The sequence below is a fragment of the Sminthopsis crassicaudata genome, chromosome 2, assembly GCF_048593235.1.
Source record: "Sminthopsis crassicaudata isolate SCR6 chromosome 2, ASM4859323v1, whole genome shotgun sequence".
NCBI classification, from domain to species: domain Eukaryota; kingdom Metazoa; phylum Chordata; class Mammalia; order Dasyuromorphia; family Dasyuridae; genus Sminthopsis; species Sminthopsis crassicaudata.
In genome coordinates, this window is record NC_133618.1 from 338,426,092 (window position 1) to 338,453,426 (window position 27,335).

At 31.3% G+C, this 27,335-nt stretch overlaps 1 protein-coding gene across 2 annotated transcripts; it reads left to right on the top strand.

Moving 5' to 3' along the window:
- The first annotated feature begins 4,774 nt into the window (after nucleotides 1–4,774).
- Nucleotides 4,775–26,732, top strand: RTRAF (RNA transcription, translation and transport factor). 2 transcript variants are annotated; one of them, XM_074290544.1, is made up of 8 exons: nucleotides 4,775–5,044; nucleotides 6,411–6,535; nucleotides 10,291–10,390; nucleotides 16,363–16,449; nucleotides 18,356–18,444; nucleotides 19,180–19,248; nucleotides 26,039–26,112; nucleotides 26,376–26,732. In XM_074290544.1, exons 1-8 carry the CDS (start codon nucleotides 4,984–4,986, stop codon nucleotides 26,401–26,403), a joined length of 633 nt encoding a protein of 210 aa, XP_074146645.1. In that variant the 5' UTR covers nucleotides 4,775–4,983; the 3' UTR covers nucleotides 26,404–26,732. The 2 variants fall into 2 exon arrangements, with proteins under 2 accessions (XP_074146645.1, XP_074146643.1); XM_074290542.1 differs by having other exon boundaries at nucleotides 26,039–26,087; nucleotides 26,404–26,732.
- Nucleotides 26,733–27,335: the final 603 nt, after the last annotated feature.

A 27,335-nucleotide genomic window follows, 5' to 3' on the forward strand; every position in this document is an offset into this window, starting at 1 on the left:
AACCAACAAACCAACAAACAAACCATACTATGTCTAGGAGGAATATTGTGAAGGAAGAGAAGGGCTTCTAGGAATCAGGGCCTGTAGATTGTCCCCAAGCTTGAGCTCACTCTCTATGTGCTTTTTTTTTTTTTTTTTTTTTTTTTTAATGTGGCTACTGGGCTTAAGTGATTTGCTCAGGATCACACATCCAAGAAGTATTAAGTATCTAAGATCAAATTAGAATTTGGAGCCTCCTGATACCAAGGCTGCTGCTCTATCCACTATATCATCTAGTTGTTCCCCTTTCTATATATCCGTGAAAGAGAGAATTTGGGAGAAAGAGGAATTGGATATTTTTATGTCAATTGTTCTTACAATACTGCCTTGGCAAGTTCAGAGAATTTTTCTAAAATTTAATTAAGGCTAATTTCTATCAAAGGGCTTTAGATAAAACTTCAATCCCTTGGAGATACTCTTAGAATGAAGAAAATTGAATTCCCAATTGAAATGGAGATATATAACATGGATTAATTACATGGATCTCTTCTCTTTGTCTCCAGGATAAGGACCATATATTTTTTTTCTTTTTTTGGATAATCTCATGATGACTTCTGGAGTTCAGTAATTATTGAATTGTATTTGCTTGGTGAATAAATGAGAAAAGTTTTTTTTTTAAAAAAAGGGAAGACTCTTGTCGGCATTATTTCTCATACTATAATTCTTGACTAAATAATATATTTATTTGGCATTATCAAATTCATTTGAGCTCAATAAATATTTATGTGCACTTACTACATTCAAGACACTTGAAATTCAAAATACAAAAAGCAATTTCTGCTCTTATGGAATCTGCTTAAATTTTACTATGATACAATAACAGTATAAGTAATATTCTAAGTGTAACTTTCTATACATAATTAAAAAAATAACTTTATAACAAATAAAAACAGCCAAACAAAACAAATTCTCACATTGTCTATGTCCAAAAATGTGTTTTATTCTGCATCTTGAATCTATCATCTCTCTGACAGGAAGTGTGTAGCATAGTACTCAAATTCTGTTTGATCATTATATAAATTATATTTTTCTAGGTTTTTCAAAATTTTTAAAATTTTCAATGTATAATTTATTCTCCTGGTTCTGCTCACATCACTTTGCATCAGTTTTTACAGGTCTTCTTGGGTTTCTTTTTTATTGCATCATTATTTCTTGCACAAAACAATGTTCCATTAAATTCATATGACATAATTTATTCATCTACTCTTCAATATATGGAAACTCTCCCTTAGATCCCAATTCTTTGACACTATAAAAGAATATGAATATTCTTGTACATAAAATTCCTTTTCTTCTTTCTTTGAGGTTTAGGCCTAGTAGCAATATCACTTAATCAAAGTGTATGGACAAACTCATTGACATTGAGGGCAGAGTTCCAAAATGATTTCCAGGATGGTTTAATCAATTCTTGTTCCACCAACAGCATATTAAAATAGCTATTTTCCCAAAACCTCTTCAACAGTTGTCATTTTCCTTTTTTGTGATAGTTTCCAATCTGAGGGGGAAAAGCTAGAATTTTAGAATTTTTGTTTATTTAATTTTGCTTAAATTTGATTCAATTCTCTCTATATGTCAGAAATGAGGTCTTTATCAGAGACACTTGCTGTTTTCTTAGTTTTCTGCTTTTTTTTTTTTTTTTTTAGAAAAAATCTTGGTTGCATTAGTTTTATTTGTGCAAAATCTTTTAAATTTAATATAATCAAAATAATTCATTTTATATCGTAATATTCTTTATCTTTTGTTTGGTCAAAAATTCTTCCCTTCTTATTCCCTTCCCTTCTAATAGATCTGAGTGATAAAATATTCCTTGCTCTCCAAATTTACTTATGATATCACCCTTTGTTTAAATCATATAGTATCATCCTTTATTTCTTAATCATGCACCCATTTTGACCTTATCTTGGTATAACATATGAGATGTTGTTCTATCTAGTTTCTGGCTGCTTTTCAGTTTTCATTGTCAATATTTTCTTTTTTTTCTTTCTTTTCTTTTCTTTCTTTCTTTATTATTTTTTTTTTTTAAGGCAATTGGAGTTAAGTGACTTGCCCAGGGTCCCACAGCTAGGAAGTATTAAGTGTCTGAGATCAAATTTGAACTCACGACCTCCTGACTTCAGGGCAACATCTAGCTGTCCCCATTGTCAACATTTTCAACATCACTTTTCATGAGACAATTAACAAAACAGTAAATCAAATTCTGATTTATAGTGTTAGTCTCTGAAGCATAAATTTCACTGAAAATTAACTGTTGAAAACCTGCTATCAGTCAGTTTCAGTGCATAAATTTATAATACCATTTGAAGTTTATCTTGATACCTAATTTCTGCCAGATTTCATTTTTACTTTTCAGCAGTTTTTGTTGAATAATGGAGCTTTACTTTAGTAATTGGAGTCTCAGATTTCTAGGTTCATTTGCTCCTAAATGATGTACCTAATATGCTGCATTGACTTTTTAAAAACCAGTGCAAATCACTTGATGATTCCTCTATTGTAATATGAGATTTTGATGGTGCTAAATCTTCTTTCCCCATTTTTTTTTCATTCTCCCTCTAGAAATACTTGACTTTTTGTTCCTCCAGATTAATTTTATTTTTTTTCCCTAACTTTATAAAATAATATTTTCATTGTTTGGTTGGTTTGGCACAGGATAAGGAAATTAATTTAGGCATTCTCATTCTTTTTTATATTGGCTCATTCTATGGGCAACTAATATTTTCCCAATTGAGTCTGTCTTTATTTCTATAAAGACAGTGTTTTGTAGATGTGTCTAGATCGTTTTTGTATGTGTCTTGATAGTATTTTCATGTTCTTAGGTATTTTGAAGTTATTTCTATCTTTTCCTACTGGGTTTTGTTGGTATTACATTGAAATCATGATGATTTATATGGATTTATTTTATTTGATGAAAATCTTGTGAAGTTATTTGAATTAATTTTTAATTGATTCTCTCAACTTTGCTTAGTAATTGATCCCATTACTAATAAAACATGATAATTTTATTTCCTTTTTTCCCCCTATGAAGTTCCCTTTGATTTCTTTTTCATGTCTCATTAATATTTTGTGCATTATATGAAATAGTCAAAGTGATATTGGACATCCTTTCTTTATACTTGATTTTCTTATAAAGTCTTATTTATCTCCATTATTTATGATGTGTAATCCTGCTTTTAGATATATATTTCTTATCATATTAAGAAAGAGAGAGAAAACTGATGAACTCTTGAGTGCAAATATTTTTTTTCATGTAATTTTTATTGCTTTTTTTTCTAATGTGGTTAATATGGAAATATGTTTGGCATGACTTCTTATGTATAATGAATATCATTTTACCTTCTCAAGGGATGGGGGAAACATGTTAGAGAAATTTTGGAATTGAAAACAAAAAATAAATAAAAAGTAAAATGTTTAAAAAGAAAATTTATTTGTTTTCTGTTTTTCTTTTCTTTTTTTAAATTTTTTTCTTTTATTTATTTTTATTTATTTTTCTTTTCTGTTTTTAAAAGAAATGGATGTTTTATCTTGTGAGATGCCTTTTGTAAATCTGTTCATATAATTCCTTAATTTTTTCTTGTTATTAATGTAATCTATTATATTGATATTTTATCTAATATTGAAGTAATTCTTCATTCCTGGCTTAAAGCCAATCTGGTCATAGTATAAAATCTTTTTAATAGGTTATTGTAATCTCCTTAATATTTTGCTTAAAATTTTTTGTGGCAATATTCATTAGGAATGTTGGCATATAATTTTCTTTGTTTTGAATCTTTATTTTTTAAGAATCAAGTATGTATTTTCATCCCAGAATATATATGGTACGATCTTTTCTTTTTTCTATTTTTGCAAACAGCTTATGTCATATTGGAAATGTTTTTAAAATGTTTGGTAGAATTTTCTTGCAAATTATTTTGATTGTGGATTTATTGTTATTATAGTTTATGACTTATTCTATTTATTTTTCTGACATTAGATTATAATTCTCTATTTTTGTTTTGTCAATATTGATATTGTGTATTTTTGTATCTATTTCATTTAAGTTGTCAGTTTTCTTGGTTTTGCGAAGTAGTTTCTCGTAATTTTCTTTATGTCTTATTCATTCGAGGTGAATTTTCAATTTTTATATTGGTAATTTGTATGCCTTAATAAAAAATCCATAACATTTTCTTCAAAATTAGCTAATGCTATTTTATTAGATCTTTTAAGAGTCCAACTTTTAGTTTTATTTTATTAATTCATTTTTGTGCTTTCGATTTTGTTAATTTTTTCTTGAGCAAGTAGGTGGCACAGAAAATTAAGCACTAGGTTTTGATTCTCTTCTTCCTGATTTCAAAATTGGTTTCTGACACTTACTAACTGGTTAACCCTGGGCACTTAATCCTGCTCACCTTAGTTCTTCTTCTGTAAAACAGGATGATAAAGAAATGGCAAACCATCTAGTATTTGTGCCAAGAAAACTCGAATGGGGTCACAAAAAGTGGGACATGACTGAAAAATGATTGAACACAACAGAATCTCTTCTTTTCAAATTTCTATTTTTTGTGTCCTATTGGAGTTTTAAAATTTATTGTTTTTCTAATTTTCTTTTAGTTTTCACGCCCACTTCTCTGTTTAATTCTTTTTGGGGGAAAGCTCCATTAGAATTTCCTCCATTCCGCATCTTTGTTTATTGTTCATTTCAATCATTGACAATAAAGTTTATTAAATGTGACGTAATGTGACGTAACTGGTTTCTAGCCCCACCTTCTCAAGCAGCGCCGTGATTGGTGACCTCTCGCTGAGTGCTGGGAGTTTCTGAGTTGGGGATTCGTTCTTGAGCTTGTCACTTGGAAGACTTTCTGGAGTTAGCTTTGCCTTTTCCTTCTTGCTGCTGCTGCTGCTGCTTTTTTTGCTGCCGCTATAACTCCTTGCTCCTCGAGTGCCACGGCGACCGAGCTAGGAGCCAATATCATGTTTCGCCGCAAGCTGACGGCTCTGGATTATCACAATCCTTCCGGCTTCAATTGCAAAGGTGAGGGAGGTGGCCGATGCTCGGTGCAGGCCTTGCTGAAGTTAGGCCTGGAAATAATTCTCTCATACTGTGCAGTAACCTATCCTTTCGGCTGCTACCTTTCTCCTTACTAGGCTTTCCTTCTCATTTTCTCTATACGTTTTTGCCTTCCTATTAGTGCTATCCCTTTACTATTTGATTTTTGGAGCTTTTAACTAGTTCCCTAAAACTCCCTGCCGAGCACTTTCATTATACTGTTCTGTTCGCTCTCATTTCTTTTTTTCAGTATCACCAAAGCGAGTCCATCTATTATAACCTCTTCTATTAAAGAAAAGGGGGAAGAGGAGAAGCCACCTAATTATGGCCAAAGGAAGTCCTTACCTCTGTATAAAAACCGATCATTTGTTATTAATTGAATGCCAGGTAAACTTGTGATGTTCCAGTGTAGGTGCTGTGGGAGATAGTGATTAGCATCGCAGGCCAAAGGCACCTCACTTTTGTAGTTTGGATAGAACTAGAAAACAAAGCAGCATTTAATAAAGTGTACATTATAATCGGGTGCCTAAAATACAAAAAATTGAAGGGAGAATGCATCAGTTTCTTTCACCTGCAAAACGAAGATAATTGTACTTACAGGGTTGTTGTGACCATTAAATGACAAAGTTCTTTGATGATCTTGAATTGCTACATACTTTTTAGCTATTCTAAAATAATCAGCCGTGTTTTGATATGCTGAAACTTGTGATATTTTAAATAAATTTGTTATAGTGGTCTATATATGTGGTAAAATACTTTGAATATTTCAGAAATCTTATAAATTTTAACTAAGAACTTTTCTTACTGTTTTCGTACCTTCATACTATCTTATTCTTTTGTTTGAAAGTTTTTATTTTTCATTTAATTATTTCTTTTGTTTGTGGATTTTACCTATTGCTTTACTTAATTCCCTATTATGTTATTGTATTTTATATTATCTGATCTTCTTATTAAACTGGATCTTTTCCCCCAAAGCAAAATGCACTGATTGGAACGTACTAGTAATCTCTTCTTTTATTTTTATTCTCTTTTTAAATTTAATTTTATTCACTTTTTTATTACTTTGATGTGCTCATAATACTTTATTTCCTTTTTTTGGATAATTTTATAGTAGTTTTTGTTTTATTTCATTTTTAAGTTGTTTTCTTTCTTTCATTGTTTTGTAGTACATGTTTATTTTTGATATCCAGGAAAGATATATTTAGAATTAGAAATAATTTGTATAATAAAGAAGTCTGTGCTAAAATGTAATGAAAAAATTACATTTAAGAATATGAACATTTTGCTATCACCTTTTATTTTGACTTAACTAAAATCTTGTATTCCGATTTGTCTAAAATTTTTGCTACAGATGAAACAGAATTTAGAAACTTTATTGTTTGGCTTGAAGATCAAAAGATTAGACACTACAAGATCGAAGACAGAGGAAATTTAAGAAACATCCACAATAGTGAATGGCCCAAGTTCTTTGAAAAGGTAATAAATAAAACACTGGGTCAATTTTAAAAATAAAATTTAATTTTAAGTTAGGAATAATATCAGTTTTGGAATAGAAACAAATTATTAAAAGGGAGCAAAGGGCATAGATTTAGAGTTAGAAAGGACCTTAGATATCATTTAGTGCAACCTCCTTATTTTATAGATGAAAAGTTGAGAAAAATTTTATTTGAAAAAAAGATTAAAACTAATGAAGTAGGTGTTGGTGATTAAGGAAAACCACAATAATTCAGTTATGCTATATTAATATTACTAAAAATCTTAACCACCTTAGTTTTTGTTATGTATATTTAGGTAAATAAGATAACGGAGTTAAACCAATGAAACAGATCTTGTTTCAACAAAACAACCTAATTTTCTAGAAGAAAACAAAAATGAAAACTAATTTAATGTAATACCATGTAAACATGATGATTTTAAAGTTATTTATAAAAGCCTTTAGAAACTGAAAAAGAAAAACCTTTGTTATAAAAATAAATTTAAATTGTCTGAAGATTTTTTTTTTTCCTGAGGCAATTGGGGTTAAGTGATTTGCCTAGGGTCACATAGTCAGGAAATGTTGTATCTGAGGTCACATTTGACTTCAGGGTCACTGTGCCACCTAGCTTCCCCTTGAATATTTTTTTTTTTAAAGTTACATATGAATTAATAGCATCAAAGTTTTTTTGGAGAACCATTTGCTTCATCTTTTTAACTCTCAAATTGAGAAGCTGGATACTATGGTTTTTGTCCCATATCTATTAGTAGTTGAACTGAGCCACATTCATTCTCTTGTGAATATGATTTGTACTATATTTTGAAAAGTTCCTCGTAAAATAGCAGTATATTTGCATTTTATGAAGTGGCAGGGTTTTAGATGGTCATTTCCAGGACACTGGGCCTCTGATTATAGTGTACATTTGAAGTGCTATGCTTATTTATTAATTCTTCTGTTGTTTAGCTACATCTTATTGTTTTCATTTTCTAAAGTAAAGAATTCCATTATTCCCTTTTTTTCTATCCTCTTAATAAAGAAATTCCTTCATCCCATCTTTTATTTTTTCCACAATGGGAATTGGGTCTTGAACAGTGATTTTTATTTGTGTAACTCCTAATCTTTAACATTTTCCATCAATTCAGGATAGCAACTTGACTGTAAGTTAATAAATTAGAGAATAGTTTATAGATAGATAAATAAATAGATAGAGACAATAAGTCTGTAAACTAGAGTTTCCTGGATACTGAGAGGTTAGTTGATGTGCCTGTGGTGATGATACTCATAGCTAGTATGTTTCTTGGGTAATACTTGAATCCAGATCTTCCTCACCTTAAGACTAGGTCCCAATTCAATTTTGTATGTTTTTTTTTTTTTAATATTCCAACTCATTGTATCCCTGTTTTCATACCCCAATAAATTATCTCATATCTTATCTATAATAATTTACTGTTGATTTAAGAAAATGTTATTTAGTTAATATTTTCAGGTTTTTTTTTTATTTTTTTAAGATTTAGACATTTAAGGCGCCTTGTGCTTTGAAAAGTCCTAGATGACCTAATCAATACAAAATTGATTACCTAAATATAGACACTATGACTTTTTAATATAATTCTAATTTTTTTATCTCAATAGTATTTTATTTTTCCAATTACATGTAAAGATAGTTTTCAACATTAATTTTTGTAAGATTTTTAGCTTCAAACTTTTTTCTCCTTCTCTCCCTTTTCTCCTCCCTCCCCACCAAGAGAGTAAGCAATCATAATACAGTTAGTTTAACATTTTCATATTAGTTAAGTTGTGAAGGAAAAATCAGAACAAAAGGGAAAAGCTATGAGAGAAAAAGGAAACCAAAAAAAAGGTGAAAATAGTATATTTCAATCCACATTCAGTTCTTATAGTTCTCTCTCTGGATGGAGATGGCATTTTTCATCCTGTCTATTAGAATTGTCTTGGATCACTATGTTGGTGAGAAGAAATAAATCTATCATTGTTGATAATCTGGTTCTGTTTACTTCACTTAACATCAGTTCATGCAAGTCTTCACAGGCTTTTCTGAAATTTGACTGCTCATTATTTCTTATAAGAACAATAAATATTACATTACAGCATATGCCATAACTTATTTAGCTGTTCCCCAATTGATAAATATCCACTTACTTTCCTTCTCACCACAAAAAGAACTGCTACAAACATTCTTGCATATGTGGATCCTTTTCTAATTTTTATGACCTTTTTGGGATACAGATTCAGTAGTGATACTACTAGATCAATATCTAGCTCTTTGGATATAGTTCCAAATTGCTCCCTAGAATGGCTGTATCAGTTCACAGCTCCATCAACAATGCATTCATGTTTCAATTTTTCCATATCCTTTCCAACATTTATCATTATCTTTTCTTGTTATTTTAACCAATCTGAGGGTGTGAAGTGGTGTCTCAGGGTTTTCTTAATTTGCATTTCTCCAATCAATAGTGATTTTAGAGCTTTTTTTCATATGAATATAGATGGCTTTACTTCCTTCATCTGAAAATTGTTCATATCTTTTGACCATTTATCAATTGTTGGATGACTGGTTTTATAAATTTGAGTCATCATATATTTAAGAAATGAATTGTTTCCCAGCTTTCTGCTTTCCTTCTAATTTTGACTGCATTAGTTTTTTTATGTGCAAAACCTTTTTGATTTAATGGAATAAAAATTATCCATCTTCCATTTCATAATGTTCTTTATCTCCTGATTGGTCAGAAATTCCTTCCTTTTCTAAAGATTTGACAAGTAAACTACCCCCTCACTATGCTAATTTGCTTATAGTATCACTATGTCTAAATCATGAGACCATTTTAAACTTTTCTTGATAGAGCGTATGAGACATTGGTCTGTGTTTAATTTCTGCCACAATATTTTCCCAGCAATTTTTTTCAAATAGTGAGTTCTTATTCCATAAGGTAGAGTTTATAGATTTATCAAATAGAAGATTACTAGTGATTGGGCATTGTGTCTTGTGTACATAACCTGTTCCACTGATCCACCACTCTTATCTTAGCCAGTATCAAATTATTTTAATGACTACTACTTTATGATAAAGTTTTAGGTCTGATATTGCTATTATTTTTTCTAGCTCCATAAAACATTTTGACTATGTAGTGTGGCACTGAATAAGCTGTTTAATTTTGGTAGAATTGTCATTTTTATTATATTAGCTTGGCCTTCCTATAAACAATTGATATTTTCCCACTTGTTTAGAATCTTTATTTGTATGAAAAGTGTTTTGTAATGGTTTCATAAAGTTTCTGGGTTTGTCTTGGCAGGTAGATTCCCAAATATTTTATATTGTCTACAGTTACTTTAAATGGGGTTCCTCTTTGCTGCTGGTCTTTGTTGGTAATATATAGAAATGCAGATTATGTATGTTTATTTTATATCCTGCAACTTTGTTAAAGTTGTTAATTGTTACAGTTATTTTTTTAGTTGATTCTCTAGGATTCTTTAAATGTACTATTATGTCATTTACAAAAAGTGATAGTTTTGTTTCCTCATTGTCTAGTCTAATTCCTTCTGTTTTTTGTCTTAAGAGAAGAAAATACTGTATTAATATTTCTAGTACAGTATTGAATAATAGTGGTAATAATGTCATCCTTTTGTCACCCTGATGTAATTGAGAATGCTTCTAACTTATCCTCATTTAATTCTGATTCTTGACTGTATGTTACCATTTAACTGAAGATAATGAATCAAATGTTTTTCTTTTCTTTCATAGTATCTGAAAGATGTTAACTGCCCTTTCAAGATTCAAGAGCGACAAGAAACAATTGATTGGCTTCTTGGTTTAGCTGTTAGACTTGAATATGGAGATAATGGTATGATTTTTATGTGCTTTAATTTTATTTTTATATATATTTATAATGTGCTTTAATTATGTATCCAATGGTATCTTTGATTAGGGAAAGACTTAATGTAGTAGTCTTTAAAAAATAATTTAATTGCTTTTTATTTGAATTCTTTTTTAATTCTTGTTCCTTTTTTAGATCTGTTTGGAAAAACTTATTTATTCCTTTCTTTCTTTACAATATTATATAAAAGAACTCTATTAGCAAAAGAAGTTCAAAATACATTCTCTTCATTGTTTTTTTGGTCCTTAGATTTTCTAGAGGCACTTCAGTCTGTTGAAATGGAAAGAATACTGGATTTTTGGAGTGAAAGAACCTGCATTTGAATCCCACTTCTTTTACTTAATATTCTTGGTAACCAAGTTGATGAGGCAAATTAGACTCTCTGGATTTTGGATTTATCATCTGTTAAATGAGATGGAAAAGGAGGGAAGGGAACAAGTAGTTATTAAATACCTACTATGTGCCAGGCACAGTGCTAAACTTTTTATAAATCCTATCTTATGATCCTCATAACAGCCCTATAAGGTTTGTCTATTATCCTCATTTTGCAGGTAAAGAAATTGAGCAAATAGATTTTAAGTGACTTGTTCACTTACTTGCTATCTGTGTGATAGCAAGCGAGCAAGCAGCAAACTGAAACTGTTTTTGAACTTCAGTCTTCCCAATTCCAGGTCCAATACTATTATCTACTGTGCCCTCCCCCCCTCTGTTAAATAATATAATTGGATTATAGTTTTTAAGCTTTATATGACTGTCCAACTGTCCAACTCATGATCCTATTTCAACACCATTATAGCTTATAGATGAACAGATAAATGAATACTGGAGGAACATTTCTATAGCCATATTTTCAAAGTCAAGCCTTTGGACTTCTAGTTAATTCAGTAGTAAAATAAAAATGTCATCAAGAATCTTCTACTGATATCAGGAAATGTCAGGAAAAATTATAAAAGGCCTCTACACAGATAGATACCTTAGTGGCATGATGGGAGGCCATCTATAAGAGTCACACAAGCTGTGTAGACATGATTGCATTGCGGTATGCATCTTGATAGGAACTTCAAATTGATCTTGTCACATATATTTAAAATTTGAGTTCATTTCAATAAATCTGAAAACATTGCTAAGCAATAAGATTCAGAGATGAGTAATACATGGTTCCTGATACCAAAGAGCTGTATAAATTAAAATAATCCACAGGATTATTTGCAAGTAACCAATAATAGAAAAGTAAGTATGGTATTTTACGTATTCTTTGAGATTAAGTAATTTGCTGAAGGTCATGGAAAAATCAACAAAATCACATTGTGGTGAGAATTCTAAAAAGGAAAAGTTTGCTTTCTATTGTGGAGTCAGTTAAAGTTATTGCATTTGATTTAAGCCTCAGGATTTAAGCAGTTAAAATTGTTGAGGAAAACTGAGCATTGCAAAACTGAGCATTGCTTACTTTCGATGGAAGCTTTTCAGATTTATTTACAAAATTATGAATTAAATTTTAAGCATTTTCTTTTTAGAGAGAAAGCAAAAGGAGTTTAATCTTTACTGAATTTTTTGGGATTCATTTTATAGTAATTATGAAACAAAACCAATATTCCACATTGAAGATTAAGCAAGGGTACAAAGTTTAAGTTAGAGATTAAACAGAACAATAGTAATTTAATATATCAACCATATTGCCAAAATATTATTCTGGTCAAAGATGGAAGAAGAAATACTGCACTTAATCTTATTAATCTGAATTTGAGGGTCACACTAATTTATTTTCAGGAAATTCAATGTTCCTTCCTGAAATCTGACTTAAATCCCATTAAAAAACTGAATAATTCTTTGATAAAGGTGAAACAAAAGAAATTCAGAACAGGATATGGTCTCTTCAAATTAAAGTACTGACAGTTTTTCTGTTCAGGTCCTAGTCACTAGAACATTATAATATCATTTTCTTTATATTTAATAACATGGAAGGATAGATGAGGAGAATCCAGGTTATGTGATATGTTCATGTGATGGTGAGTAGTATGGGTTGGAGTGTATGAAGTGGGAGAGAAGCAGCATGCATAATATTTTGAAAGCAGGCTTTCAAGTCAGTAATGATCATGTGGTTTAAGTTCTGCTTATGTGAAGGCACTTAATCTCTCAGTGCTCTAAAAATTCTTTTAGACTATAAATTGCAGAGAAAGGTACATTGACATAGAAATGTTACATTGGTTAGGGAGTTTCCTCACTTTGGTGTTCCCTCTACCAGTGAAGTCAAAGTTCTAGTCCCTCTTTTTACATGAAGTGGAATGGTGTGTGAATGGAAAGAAAATATTTTGTACTTCTATGTTGCTTTATAAATTAACCTGAAGGATCATAAGAAAAAAAACTGTGGACTTGGAATCAGTAGGCCAGAATTCAAATCATTCCTGAGGTACTTTTTTATTTTGGTGAGTCATTTAAATCCATTTTCATTATCTGTAAAAATGGGGATGATACTTGTATTACCTGACTCATAGTATTGTGAGGAAAATGCTTTGCCAGGTATCAAACTTGATAAGTGTGATATTATTGTTTTCATGTAACTAAATGGTTTTTTACTGTGTTACTTACATGACCATGAAAACATGCTTTGTCTGCAAGATGAGCATATATACCACTCAGAAAGAAACTCTGCAATAATCATGGTTTTATAACTTCTTTACATTTTGTAATGTACTTTTCTCATTATTATAAGGTAAATAATACAAATGTTAATATTGCTTTGTGTAAATGCAAAGAACTAATGCTATTTGACAATTTAACTTTTTCAAAATCATACAATTCATAAGTATTACAGCTATCAAAAGTTAAAATGGCCCAGTGTGATAGAACTAGCATTTTCCCAACATGGCTTCTTTCTTCTCACCTATAAGATGACAAAATTGGCCTAAGATTTGATTAGCCCTGGCTTTCTTGATGCAACTTCCTGATTATATTATTTGTTGTTCTTTTGTTTTTTATTCTTTGTGGTATCCACAAAGCAACGTAGAAGTACAAAAACCATTTGGGTTTTTCTTGGCAAAAATACTGGAGTGGTTTGCCATTTCCTTCAGCTCATTTTATAGATGAGGAAACTGAGGCAAAGAGTGAAGTCACTTGCTCAAGATTATACAGCTGGTAAGCTGTCTGAGGCCAGATTTGAACTCATGAAGTTGAACCTTCCTAGCTGTAGACACTTAATCCATTATACCACTTAGCTACTCTGCTTATATAGAGGCATATAAAGTCCCAGCCAAGTAGGGTTTGGCAGCTCAGATTTGATATGTGCCAAAGACTCTTGTAAATTGCCATATCCTGAAGACCTGCTAGTTAGATGTGTTTCTGTGAAGAATCAAGGGAACCTGGAGCTATCAGAGATAAAAGTACTATATCCTTGCCTTAATAGGGCAAAGTAAACCTTTTTTGTTAAATTATTAATTATTAATGATTTTTAAATGACTCATCGTATCCCCAGATAGAACTTAAGCTAAGAGGAGGCCGACATAGGAACTACTTCTCTAGTACCTAGTTTTTGAAATCCAAAATATTTTATTAGGGTCTTTGTTGTGTAACAAGTATACAATGTCAATAATTAACATACATATATTAAGCACCTAATGTGTAGCAGGCACACAAAAAAGGCAGTAAGAGAAGTCTCAAGGTAGTACAGCTAGATGAGAAATGAGATGTCTGAGCAGAAATTTCTCTGTAAGTGGAGATTTGGAATTTGAGTGGCAGAGAATAGGATAAGGTAAAGTTCCAAGACTAATAAGATATTACAAGATGATAAGGTTTATTCCAGTTAATGAGCTTTCCTGAGGGTATGATGGAAAAGTCAGAGAAATCCCAAGGTGTGCAGCCAGATAAGAAATGTGATGTAAGATGGATGCTTTTGTATTGAAGCTGATACTTTTTCTTTTCTTTTTTTTTTTTTAATAGGTTTTTTATTTTCAAAATATACGAAAAGATAGTTTTCAACATTCACCTTTGCAAAACTTTGTGTTCCAAATTTTTTCCTTCCCTTCCCCCCCAGACAGCAAGTAATCCAATATATGTTAAACATTTGCAATTCATCTATACATATTTCCACAATTATCATGCTGCACAAGAAAAATCAGATTAAAAAGGGAAAAAAACCCCAAGCAAATATAAATACTATGTTATAAACCACATTCAGTCCCCACAGTCCTCTCTCTGGGTGTAGATGGCTCTCCACCATCTCACGTCTATTGAAACTGACCTGAATCATTTGTTGATTATTGTTTGAATTCAACAATTATTGTTGAAAAGAGCCTTGTCTAGCCGATGCTTTTTTGAATGATGTTCCTTAGAATGTTCCTTGAATGATTATTCCTATAATCAACCTTGACTATAATATGCTAATTTTGGAGTAACAATCAGCTTTTAGAATGATTGGATTTCAAGAACAAGTTTCACACCAGTTTATCTCTGACTGTGACTGTGATTTTGTTTTTGTTTTTGTTTTTTGGCTTTTTGCTGAGGCAATGGGGGTAAGTGACTTGCCCAGAATCACACAGCTAGCAAGTGTCTGAGATCATATTTGAACTCAGGTCCTCCTGATTTCAGGGCTGGTGCTCTATACACTGCACCACCTAGCTGCCCCTGTGATGTTGTTTTAAAACCAAATTCTTAATCTTGGTCGTGGCAACATCCAAATATATCTTATCCTTTAGTTAAAATGATTCATGACACATTGTATTAGAGAAAAACCTGAACAATCATTACAGTGAACTCCTAGTGCAAGCACTAGGTTAGTGGGAGAAAGTGCCTGAATAGGCACTTTCCTCCATTGGCCATATTGAATCATGAATGGCTAATTATGTTTCCTTAAAAGATCTCTCCAATTAAAAGTGCTCTTTCCATCATATCATGCTTCTCTTTGAAGAGGTAAAATAGGGACTAGGAGTGGACATATGAAATAGGTTTAGGAGATATTAATAAATTGTAAAAGATATTAATAAAAACAATATATAGAAATTCAGTTAGTGACATAAAGAAATTATGTCATAGGCATTCATTACAGATTACAAAGGTTTGCTATTTATTTTATGTGTAAGTAGCTTCATAGGCTCAAACAGATACAAGCCAGAAGACAGCCAAATCAATTCAACCTTTTTAAGTCTCTGGGGAGCTGTGGAGTAGGGGCAGGATCTCCCTGACTGACCAAGTCCCAGAATTGCCTAAAGATATGCTAATCAAAATCTTGTGGCTATTGAGACAATAGAGGCTGAATGAAAAGCTGAATGAAAAATGGGTAAACTGGATATTCTGGGAGACTTGACTAATTTTGATTCTTCTTTCTGTAACAAAAGTGCTGCCTGCATGTCATTGAGAAGCTATAGATGAATGCTCCTTGGTAGGAATTGTGACACATTGTATTAGGGAAATAATATGTACTTGGATTTAATCCACCTGATTCTGAAGGCACTGTCCGTTTTGGATTAATTGATATTTTAAAGCCAGTCCCTCTAACCGAATGTCTATACCAAGCCATTTTAAGCTCTTTTTTTCTTTAGTTTTAGAGGCTATATATAAATATCTTTTATGTGTTACTCATCTGATGGCATAGACAATTCATTTCATCCTTGTCAGTGAAGTGAGTGAAGTCTTGGCAGTAATTTCTGGTCAGTCCAACAGAAAAAGAAGAGCAAAAGGGAAAATCCTTAAAAATTAGAATGTTTCAAATGTAATGGCCACAGAATGGTTGAAGTAAATATTGAACAAATTGTAAATGTATTTAATTTGTTTATTCATTAAAGTTATCTTAAGATTTATTAAAATATTTAACCTACCTGTCCCCTTAACTTTTATTTTCTCTAGGGTAATTTTTCACTTTTTTCTAAGTAAACTAATATGGCATTCAACTTTAATTATTATGTTATTACATTATTGCTATCATGACTCATTTATGCCTTTTCTTATAGCTGACAAATACAAGGATTCTACACCAGATAATGCTAAAAATACTGACAATGCAGCTAAAAATGTAGAGCCACTGATAAATTTGGATGGTAAGTATGTAACTGAGTGAAGATTGTTTGATATTGCAAATTCAGCTAAAATGTTTTTGTTTTTATTTTCTGTTATTTAGAATGAATTCTTTTGATCTAGATTTATTTTAGAAAAAAATGAAGAATTTTTCAAATAGTTACAAAGTTGGTCTAGAATAAGTAAATATATTTGTGTTGGATTAAAATGTGATTTTTTTTCAAAAAGCAATGGATTTCTGAAAAAAAGAATGGAATCTTAAGATTATGCTATAAACTTCCATTCTGACTCTCTTTAAAAAATCAGTTAAAAACACCATAATAGCATTCCAATACATAGTTTAAGAGAGCAATTTTTGGTACCAAATGATATGATTTAGCATGTAGCACCAAATAGTAAGATTGTTGGGGTTTGATCATGTGATGAATTCAGAGTGGCCATTATCTTTGGCAAAAGATAGGGTTTTTTTTTAGAAGAAATTATAGACAAAATGAAGACATATACTAGAAGTGGTAACTATGAAGAAAAGTTGGGAGAGCATTTAGTTAGCAAGAAAAAAGGTTTAATGATGGAAAAGACAAGTTCCCTAATGGAATTCACAGTTAATCAGGAGAAAGAAAACATCCTATGAAATGGGAATATATCTTAACTGGTAGGCTAAGTCTATAGTAAAGTTTAGTATCCTAAAAAATATAAGTTATAAGGAGAAAGACACAATGAGGCAGAGTGCTGTGGTTGGCTATAACCCAAAGGGGATTCAGCAAAGATGGCATGAGCCATGCACAGATTTATAGGGAAAATTTGACCTCAGGGGTTTTACATAATTGATTTCTGATGGGACATAGCAAAATAGAGCTGCCCACAACTTTCACAAAGGGTGGGACTATGAGGTTAATTAAACTGATTTCCATCCCATCCATGTCCTTCCCTGCTTCCTAAAGGGAGTAATTTCATCAATACTCAGAACTTAAATCCTTTAAAGGATTCTTCTCTGTAGACCACTTCATTACAAAATTATGTACAAACATAGTATGCCTGAGACACCCAATTGTCTTAAATAATATATGATGCTTTCATTCAGAACATAAGTCTGAGCTAAGGCAGAACACATTTTTTATGAATGCATGCTAATACTGTGTTACCTTTAGTATCTTTAGCAATAATGAAAGAGGAAAATGAATGGAAAACTTATATGCAGAGTTGCCAAAAGATAAGATTTTCAGAACAGCATTACATTGAAAAATATCCTACTGTGTGTTTTTCACATAATTATGTTTTTGGTGTAAGTAAGATAGAAATTAATAGGCATCTACTATTTATTACAAAAATTATTAGATTTTACATAATTTACTCCAGTGAGGCTCAGGTTCTTGTCCAGGTGTACAAATAAGTTTCACTGTTTCAATCTCTTGCTATCTTTTAGTCAGTCCTTGCTTTTTACTATTTTTTGTGGAATGCTTTAAATGAAGATTCTACTTAACTCATAAAAAAAAAAAAAGAATCTAACCAATCTACTGGTACTTTTTCATCTCTTTTTTTCATAACTTGTCATTCATGTGAACTAGTAAGATTTTGGGGCTCTCAGAAGCTGCAGATTTTGTTGATGATTTTGTAAAGAAATGTTAGTCAAAAGTATTATTTAAATAGGTTTTGTTGAAAAAGAATTAGAGAGATAAAAATCAATGTGAATAAAATTATTCACCAGATCTTTAGAATGAATGTTTGAGCATCATGAAACAAAAATAAGTAGTTTTATCATTATATTTTTTGGTGCTGGGGTTTTAATTTTGTGTGTTCTTTTGGATAGTTATTGGGTAAGAAATTTTAGATACTTTTTTGGGGGGGGGTTCTAAGTCAAATAGTAATCTTAATATATTATTATATTTCTCTAAAAATATGAAAACACTTTTGTATGTATTTGTTTTACAGTGAATAATCCTGATTTTAAGGCAGGAGTAATGGCTTTGGCCAACCTTCTTCAGATCCAGCGTCATGATGATTATTTGGTGATGCTTAAGGTTAGTTTATATTCTTAAATTTAATACTATGAGAGAAGTGCAAGAAAAATACTATGTTTCTGCAAAGTATGCGTGATGTTTTCTTTACTGAAACAAATTTTGAAATTTTACAAATACACACATACACACACAAAACATAGGACATGGTCTCACAACTTTAGTAGCATACTTTTTATCTTGGAAATAAGGTCACTAATTAGGAGTCAAGATTTTCTTTGTATAGAAATGAGTGTGTTGAAACCTTGAAAGACTATTATATATATATGTAATACAGGTACTTGTTATGGTGGGGTTGCCAATCTGTGTTACTTATATGTTACTCTGTATTATTTTATTTTTTTGCCTCAAAGAATGTATAATGTTGAAAAAAACATTGTTTTGAATTATTTTTAACCTGTAGTTAAATATTATATGTTCCTTAAAATAATTAAATTATTGTAATATGTGAAGAGCATCTTTAATTAACCAAAACCAAGGAAAAAATATTTTCACAGCAATAACAATAGTTTTTGTGTGCTAAGGACGGTGGTGGGAAGTAGTTTTGAGGGAGGATAGTAAAATGAGGGGGGGCATGAGAAACTTAAACTGCATATTATATTGCCCTTTATTTTCAACATTGGTGAATTCTTGGGTGCCCTTGCACTACTTACTGAATCAGGGAAAGAAAGGGATGACATGTCTTTTAATTTACCCATTTATGTAGAAAGAAAGACTAAAAAGATTTTTATTTACTAGGCAATTCGCATTTTGGTTCAGGAACGCTTAACACAGGAGGCAGTTGCTAAGGCAAATCAGACAAAAGAGGTATGTGTGTTTCTTTAAACTGAAAATTAAATATTTTTGGTAACAGTTCCAGATGTTATCATAAATAAATGCTAATATTTCCTAGTATTCCAACACATTTTGGAAGTAGGTTGTGATTGTGTGCCCCTGCTGTGGTGATATTCTCTAAACCTTCCCTAAACCTTGGTGGAGTATACCACCAAGGATTGATATGATAAGAACTGTACTAGTTTTCCTATTTAACATGTGTTTATCTATCCAGGTGTGATCTTTAATACAGTCAAATGTGTTGAAAGTTCTAAAGTTTTTCAAAGTTTTTTTTCCTTCTATAAATTGTTTTCTTAGTGCTGCTCACTTCACTCTGTATCAGTTCACAGAGGTCTGTCCAATTCATCATTTCTTGTGGCACAATACTTATATTTATATACAACACAGTTTATTTAGCTTCTTCCCATTGGAATGCAGCCCTGTACTTTCCATTTTTTGTCTACTATAAAAACAGTTGACAGTCATGTTTTTGTACATATAGATCCTTTTCTTTTTTCTTTGATCTCTTTGAAGTATAAGTATAGTATTGATTTGGTTAAGTCAAAGAGGATCCTTTCCAAAAGGACTAGTACAATTTATTTCTCCACCTGTTTTCTTGTAACCCCTTCCACATTTATCATTTTTTTTCGTCATCTTTGCCAGTCTGAAAGATATGAGTTGGATTGCTTTAATTTACATTTTAATTTGTCATTTAATATTTGTCAGAGTTGCTTTGATTTACATTTTCTTATTAATTTTTTAGAATATTTTTTCATATGATGGGTAGCTTCAGTTTCTTTGAAAATTGTCCATATCTTTTGACTTGAGGAATAACTCTAAGGTATTATAAAATTGAATCAGTTCCTTATGTATCTTTGATATGAGATTTTAATCAGAAAACTTGATTGTAGATGTTTTCCCTTTTTCTATTTCCATTCTAATTTTTATTATAATAAATTTGTTGGTTCAAAGCGTTTTAAATTTTGACTTTAAAAAATTACCCATTTTCTTACATGTTCCTTTTTATAACTTGTTAAGCTATGGATCAAATTTGTTTTTTATGTGACTTTTAAAATTTAGGTCAGGTATCCATTTGGGGTTATCTTAGTATGAAATATTGGTTTAAATCTAATTTCTACCTGCCTGTTGCCAATTTTCTTAGAAGTTCATGTCAGATAAGCCATTGTGATTTTGGGTTTAATCTAACACAATGCTGTTGTATGTGTATATTGTGTATGTGATCTGTCCTATTGATCAAACTTACTTTTTATTAATCAATACCAAATCATTTTGGGCATTTGTATTTTTAATTTATGGAATAAACCAAACATTTCACTTTTTAAAAATTAGTGCTTTTAGCCTTCTTACCTCTGTATACCTACATTCACTTGATCCAGATGTACACTACTAATCTCACTTTGCCTCAGGTCATATATGTCTTTGTAGGTTTTTCTGAGATGTCTACTCTTCATTTCATATTTCACAATGGTATTCCATTACATTCATATAACACACTTTTTGTTCAGCCACTCCCCAAGTGAAAGACATCCCTTTAATTTCTAATTCTTTGCCATAATAAAAAAGTTGCTGTAAATATTTTTGCACACGATGTCTTTGGGATAGAGACCAGCAATGGTACTATTGGATCAAAGAGTATGCGCACTTTGGTTACTCTTTGGGCACAGTTCCAAATTGCTTAACAGAATGAATGGTTGGATCAATTCACAACTCCATCATGCTCTAGTGTCCCAATTTTACCACATTTTCTCCGGTGTTTAGCATTTTCCTTTTCTATCCTATTAGCCAATTTGATAGTTGTGAGTTTACCACTTCAGATGTGTTTTAATTTGGGTTTCCCTAATCAATTGGATTTAGAGCATTTTAGGACTAGAGATTTTTAATTTCTTCATCTGAATATTGCCTGTTCATATCCTTTATTAATTGGGGAATGACTTGTATCCTTATAAATATAACTCAGTTCTCAGAAACACTATCTATAAAAATTGTTTCCCAGCTGTGTGCTTTTCTTCTAATTTTGGCAGTATTGGAGGAGTGGGAGAAATGAACACTTGACTTAATTTCATCTGAATTGTCTGAAAAAGGAATTGGACATATATAAACATGCACACAGAGTTTGGTATAGATTTATTAAACTTTATAAGGAAACCATATTTTTTTTAAAAAATAGCTTTTCATTTTCAGAATACATGCAAAGATAATTTTCAACATACACCCTTGTAAAACTGTATTTCAAATTTTTCTCCCTCTCTTTCCCCACTTCCTCAACAGCAAATAATCCAATATCTATTAAACATGTAAAATTCTTCTACACATATTTCCCTATTAATCATGTTACAAGAAAAATCAGATCAAAAAGGAAAAAATGAGCAAAAAACCCCAAAAGGCAAGCAAACAACAACAAAAAAGTGAAAAAAAAACTTTTTGTGATCGACACTGAGTCCCAACAGTCCTCTTCTGGGTGCAGATGGCTCTCTCTACCACAAGATCACTGGAACTAGCCTGAATCACATTGTTGTTGAAAAGAGCCATGTCCATCAGAATTGATCATTGTATGATCTTGTTGCTGTGTACAATGGTCTCTTGATTCTACTCACTTCACTTAGTATCAGTTCATGTGAGTCTCTGTAGGCCTGAGAAACCTACCTTAAAAATAGTTAAGAGGAGGTTGTTGAGGCAATAATCTTTTCAGTTCTATTGCATAAGTAACTTGTTTGGCATGTCCCACTTGTACTTCCAGTAAACCGAGAGAATTCTCTATTCATCAGGTTCCTTTTTCTGTCTTTTCTCTTACAAGACATTTCCTCCCTCTACCCCCACAATTCTACACCAATTCTGAATCCACTTAATATGTAATATGATAGGTGTTGCCCCCCAAGTATGCTCCGTGTTCCCAATTGTAACTTTTCCTTTGCCAGTTTGTCAAACAGCTGAAAGGCCACACTAATTATCATAAATAAATTGTACAGGCCATTCAAATGCTACAAATTCTTGAAAGGAAATTAACTTATATTTTGTTCAATCCAACATACAAACTTGGAGCTACAAGCTTTTTACTATTTTTCAGAAGTATTCAGGACATGAAAAAAAATTTTTTTTCCTCTGAGGCTTGTGGTTCAGTAACTTTCAGTTGTTTGGGGAAATTTTTTTTTGGGGGGGTGCAAAACTACTATTGTGGTTTGTCATTTCCTATTCCATCTTATTTTACAGATAAGGAAACTGAAGCAAACAGGGTTAAGTAACTTTCCTTCCCATGGTCACACAATTTGTCTGAGGCTAGATTTGAATTCATAAAGTTTAATATTCCTGACTGAATTCCTGACTTTTCAGTACAACACCTAAGCTGCCCATTTGTAATACTGCACAACTTAAATATTATTTTGAGTTCACATGCAACTGCTCCTAGTGAAAGCCATCTCAATGGTTATAATGCCATCAATAATAACCACTAGCATTATATATAGTACTTTGTTTTGCAAGGCAAATTGTTTTGTCTTTTTTTCCCTCACAACAATCTTGGGAGGTAGGTGCTATTATTTTTTCACCATTTTATAGGTGAAGAATTTGAGGCAGATAGTGGTCAAGTGACTTGTCCTAAGTCTAGTGATCATCAGGCACGATTTAAACAAGTCTTTCTAACTCCACATTTAGCAGTCTATCCACAATGCCACACAGCCACCTCTTCTGGACTTTTTTTCTGGCACAAAATTAGAGATATGGGCAGAAATTACACTCATACATTTGTACTCTCAAATTTATATTTCTTCTTGTAACTTTACTTCTGAATCGCTAACTCTGCAAGACAACTCTATCTGAATGAATCACTGGTACTTAAACTCAAAATGTCCAAAGCCAAGTTATTTTTCTATTCCCTAAAATATTCTTCTTATCCTTTGACTTTACTAATTTTGTCCATGGAACTATCATTTACTGTGGATAGTGTCTGTTAGGGCTATCACAGTTATTTACTCAATCCTTTCTTTTGAGAAAATTGGAATATAATCCTCTGGAATCTCCTTGAGCAACAGCTCAAGATAGACTTGTTCTGGTCTTATCTTGCTTGGTTCTAGGCCCCATAATGTCTAGGTCCCATTAGAGAAATAGCCACTGATCCAGATCTCTGCCTTCTGCTTTGGGCTTTTTGCAGTGCTTCAAATTCCTAGCATAGACTCACTTTCCCCCTACAATCTTGTGTTTCTTGACTAGACTCTTTAGGGGTAATGACCTATTCTTGTTTATATTGACATGGAATTCCTGAAATTTTATAGGACATATAACTACCACCTGCCACAAGGTTGTGCCTCAAAAAAAGAATTTTGAACAGTTTTATTTCTTGCCTCATTGAATTTCTTGTCAAAAAGTGGTTAGAATTGTTGCTCAAAAAATATTTACATCCCCTCCAACTTTGTCTCATTAAGTTTAAACCCCTTTATGCTAAAGTATAAATCTTGTATCCCATCCAATCATCCTGTCCCTCTCAATCTTGTTTCTTCAAATGTCAAAAGTTCTTTCCATCCTTTCTACTATGCAACATAGAATATTTGCTCCATATATTGCTATTTTGAATGCTTACCTCTTGTTTTTGAAGTGTACATGATATAAGAGTATGAAGCTTTCTTATATAATCTACAAGTCCTTTATCTGTTTTATTTCTTTTTTCTGAGTTAGGCTTTTCCATGTATTTATTCCCATGCTCAACCTTTTCCCACATTCGTATTGAAGTAACCAAATACGATATCCTAATCAAGTTCTCCATAAATTTTCTCTTCACATGTCTTTAGTTGTATAATTTATTCGTTATAAGATTCCTATGGTATTTTCTATTAAAATTCACCTACTTTATTGAATTCAATTAGTTAAACCAAGTGGGTAGAAACTTGCTTACCCTCAGGTTGTCTGAGTTCTTGATAAATCAAATATATGGCTATTTATAGCTGGTGCAAAGAAGCTTGAAGGCAATGATTCTAAAAAGCAAGTCTATTTCCATTTCTCTTGCATAATGCATTAAAAAAAATCAAAGTATACATTAGTTCTTTTAGTCTGGTGAGTATGGTGAATGACAGGAAGTAGAATATCCTATCTCCAACCATTCCCATCTCTCTCAATCTTGTCCTTCCAATTCTAGTTCTTTCCACTCTTTCTTGCTGTGCTTTATGAAATGCCTGTTCTGTAATTAATGGGGTACTATTTTTTTTTTTTTTGCTATTTTTTTCCTAACAATACCAAACTTTAGCTCAGTTGGATTTGCTCTGAATGAAAGCCACCATCCTCACCCTTGGTTTTGATACAGCAGTTAGTATTTTTAGAGAGCTTTGTTTTCTGTCCCACAATATTCGTAAGAGGTAGGTTCTAATAATTGGATTTTTTTAGGATTCTTAGAAAATAATAGGATTTTCCTACCACCACTTGTTGAAGTGGGAACAAGATGTAAGTTTAAAAAAAATCTGTCAAGTATATAATCATATTTTAATATTAGCATCAGATTCAGCTCATGTATAGGAACAAGTTAAAAAATGTGTTCCATTGCCCATGCATAGGTAAACAAATGCAAAATACATAAAAGATGGCTCTTGATGATGGGTGTGGGTTCACTGGAAGTTAGAAGGTCCCTAAAACCATATAAAAAAGTTAGTTGCTGAAGCAATCCAAATTTTTTATATTTTTTAATTTCAAATTGAGTACTGCATCTCTTCAGTTTTTGTTAATATGTTAAAAGTCTAGTTTATAGTCTTATTAATATTAAATTAACTTCTGTTCAGCTTTTTAAAAAAGACACTGAATGGTATCTTTGGCATTTTTTATTTTACACAAGGTTTTTTTTTTTCCCTGTGATAATTGTTCACTTATAACTTAGCCAAAACCAGTGGTTAAAATCCAGTACTAAATAATCAAATCCCATTTTACATTTTAGGCCTACAGTAGAGTTTGTGTGTCTCTGTAATTGTCACTCAAGCTCTCTTGCAAAGAACATCACATGGTTTGCACAAATAAGATTTCAGTTTATTGAGTAGAATTTATATCTAATATTTTGATATAATACCCAAATGAATAGGAAAATATTAATAGATTAAAATTAAACAATAGCTTCTATATTTACTTTTCTATTATTCCACCTTCTTTCCTCTGTACTTATCCTCTTCCCCCCCCCCTTTTTTTTTTTTTTTTTTTTTTGGATATCTCTGTGATAATCTAGACTGACAATGTGAAGAAAAAGGGTTAAAGGATGGACTGGGTGCTTGTTACTGGGGGGAAGGGGATGAGTGAATTTTCTTTTTTTTTTTACTCTCACTCTCCTCCATATCCAAGTAAACTCCACAATCTTGCCTGTATTTTCTCTTGTTTCTCTTAAGCTTCTCTTAATCCTTGGGAAGCCTCAGACTTGAAATAATACCAAAGTTGTTTGATTTTACTAAGAATATAAGAAATATTAGAAGTGCAGCAATAGCTAACTTTAACTTGCTGTTTAGTTCCTCTATAGTTTGAAGGAAGTCCATGTTTTTTAGTACTTTAATTAAAAGAAATGCTGGCAAATGAAGGCCAAAATTCTTGCTTGACAAGTCTAATCATTCCCAGTCTCCATTTAGAGTGGTAAAAATATAAAGGAAGGAAAAATATTGTAGTCACATATAGATATGGACAATTTGCCATGTTTTTTAGCCTGAGTCGGTTCTACCTTATTTTTTAAGTATTAAGTTTTTTTCCTTAATTATTCTTAATTATAAGAATAGCATTTCTTATTGTCTTTTTTTTTTTTTTTTCTTTAAAGGGCTTACCTGTTGCTTTAGATAAGCACATCCTTGGTTTTGATACAGGAGGTAAGTGCTATTTTTTAAACAGCTTGTCCTAATTAATTAAATATAAGTATAAACTTGTATGACCTTGAGTATATCACTTAATCTCTGGCCCTCAGTTTCTTTATCTGTAAAGCAAAAGAGTTGGTCTACATGACCTTTGTGGTTCCCTTCATGTTTTAACATAAAATTAGTTTTCAAAATTTAATGCATGAATGATAATTTTTTTAAAACATTGAAATTATTTTCAGAGATGATTTAGTCATAATTTTATGTATGTATATACATGTAATTTTATGATGTACATATCAGTGCAATATCTTTTCTTGTGATAAAATAGATGCTGTTCTTAATGAAGCTGCCCAAATTCTTCGATTGCTGCATATTGAAGAACTCAGAGAACTACAGACAAAAATTAATGAAGCCATAGTAGCTGTTCAAGCAATTATTGCTGATCCAAAAACAGATCACAGATTGGGAAAAGTTGGAAGATAAAGAGATTTAGGATTACAGCCTCTCATCTACTTAGGACATCTAGGAACTATGCATAACTTTGGCAGTGTATTTTCAATCAAATGTCACTATTTGGGAGGGGAAAAATAACAGAAAATTTTGAATTCTTACCATTGTTGTGTTTTCCATTTAATAAAGTTTGAAGAAATGCACATGTAATTATTTGATTGTATATTAAGTACTATTAACTGTCTATTTTGTAATTGAGACTTTGTAGAATTTAGAAATCTATTATTTATTTTTAGTCCCAGGTTTGTCATAAACACACTCAGACTCCCTTATAGGAAAACTTAAAATATTTTATTAAAGTAATTCAGAACTTTTGAATAGAAATATACCTTATAAGTGTACATGTATTTAACTTTTTCTACTGTAGGTATAGAGGGACTTAAGTACTTTAAAATACAAACTCAATTATTCTAGCATAAATACTAAAAGAAATTCACTGATGGTGAGGTAAAGAGATTATCATTTAGAATTTCATCATTTTTTTTCCATCAACCTTACTTATTCAGACTCTTCAAAGCTTGTGATCTTTAGGACTCTGGTTTTTTCTTTAAATGTATATTTTAGTAAAACTATATAATCTTTTAGCCAAAAAGAACCTATAATTTAGATCAGTTTATAGGTTTTTAAAAGTTCAAATTTAATTGATTTTTCTTTAATGATTTTTAACTTTAAAGTTGAAATATGATAATTTTTTTTTTTTTTAAGAAAATACAGTAGTAAAAATTGAGGTATAAAACTTTCGCAGAATAA

Excerpts from the sequence above, each read along its gene's own strand:
- RTRAF (XM_074290542.1), top strand. The coding sequence starts at position 4,984 with ATGTTTCGCCGCAAGCTGACGGCTCTGGATTATCACAATCCTTCCGGC. Across the intron at positions 10,391-16,362 it reads ACTTGAATATGGAGATAATG|CTGACAAATACAAGGATTCT; the intron begins GTATGATTTTTA and ends CTTTTCTTATAG. Across the intron at positions 16,450-18,355 it reads GCCACTGATAAATTTGGATG|TGAATAATCCTGATTTTAAG; the intron begins GTAAGTATGTAA and ends TTTGTTTTACAG.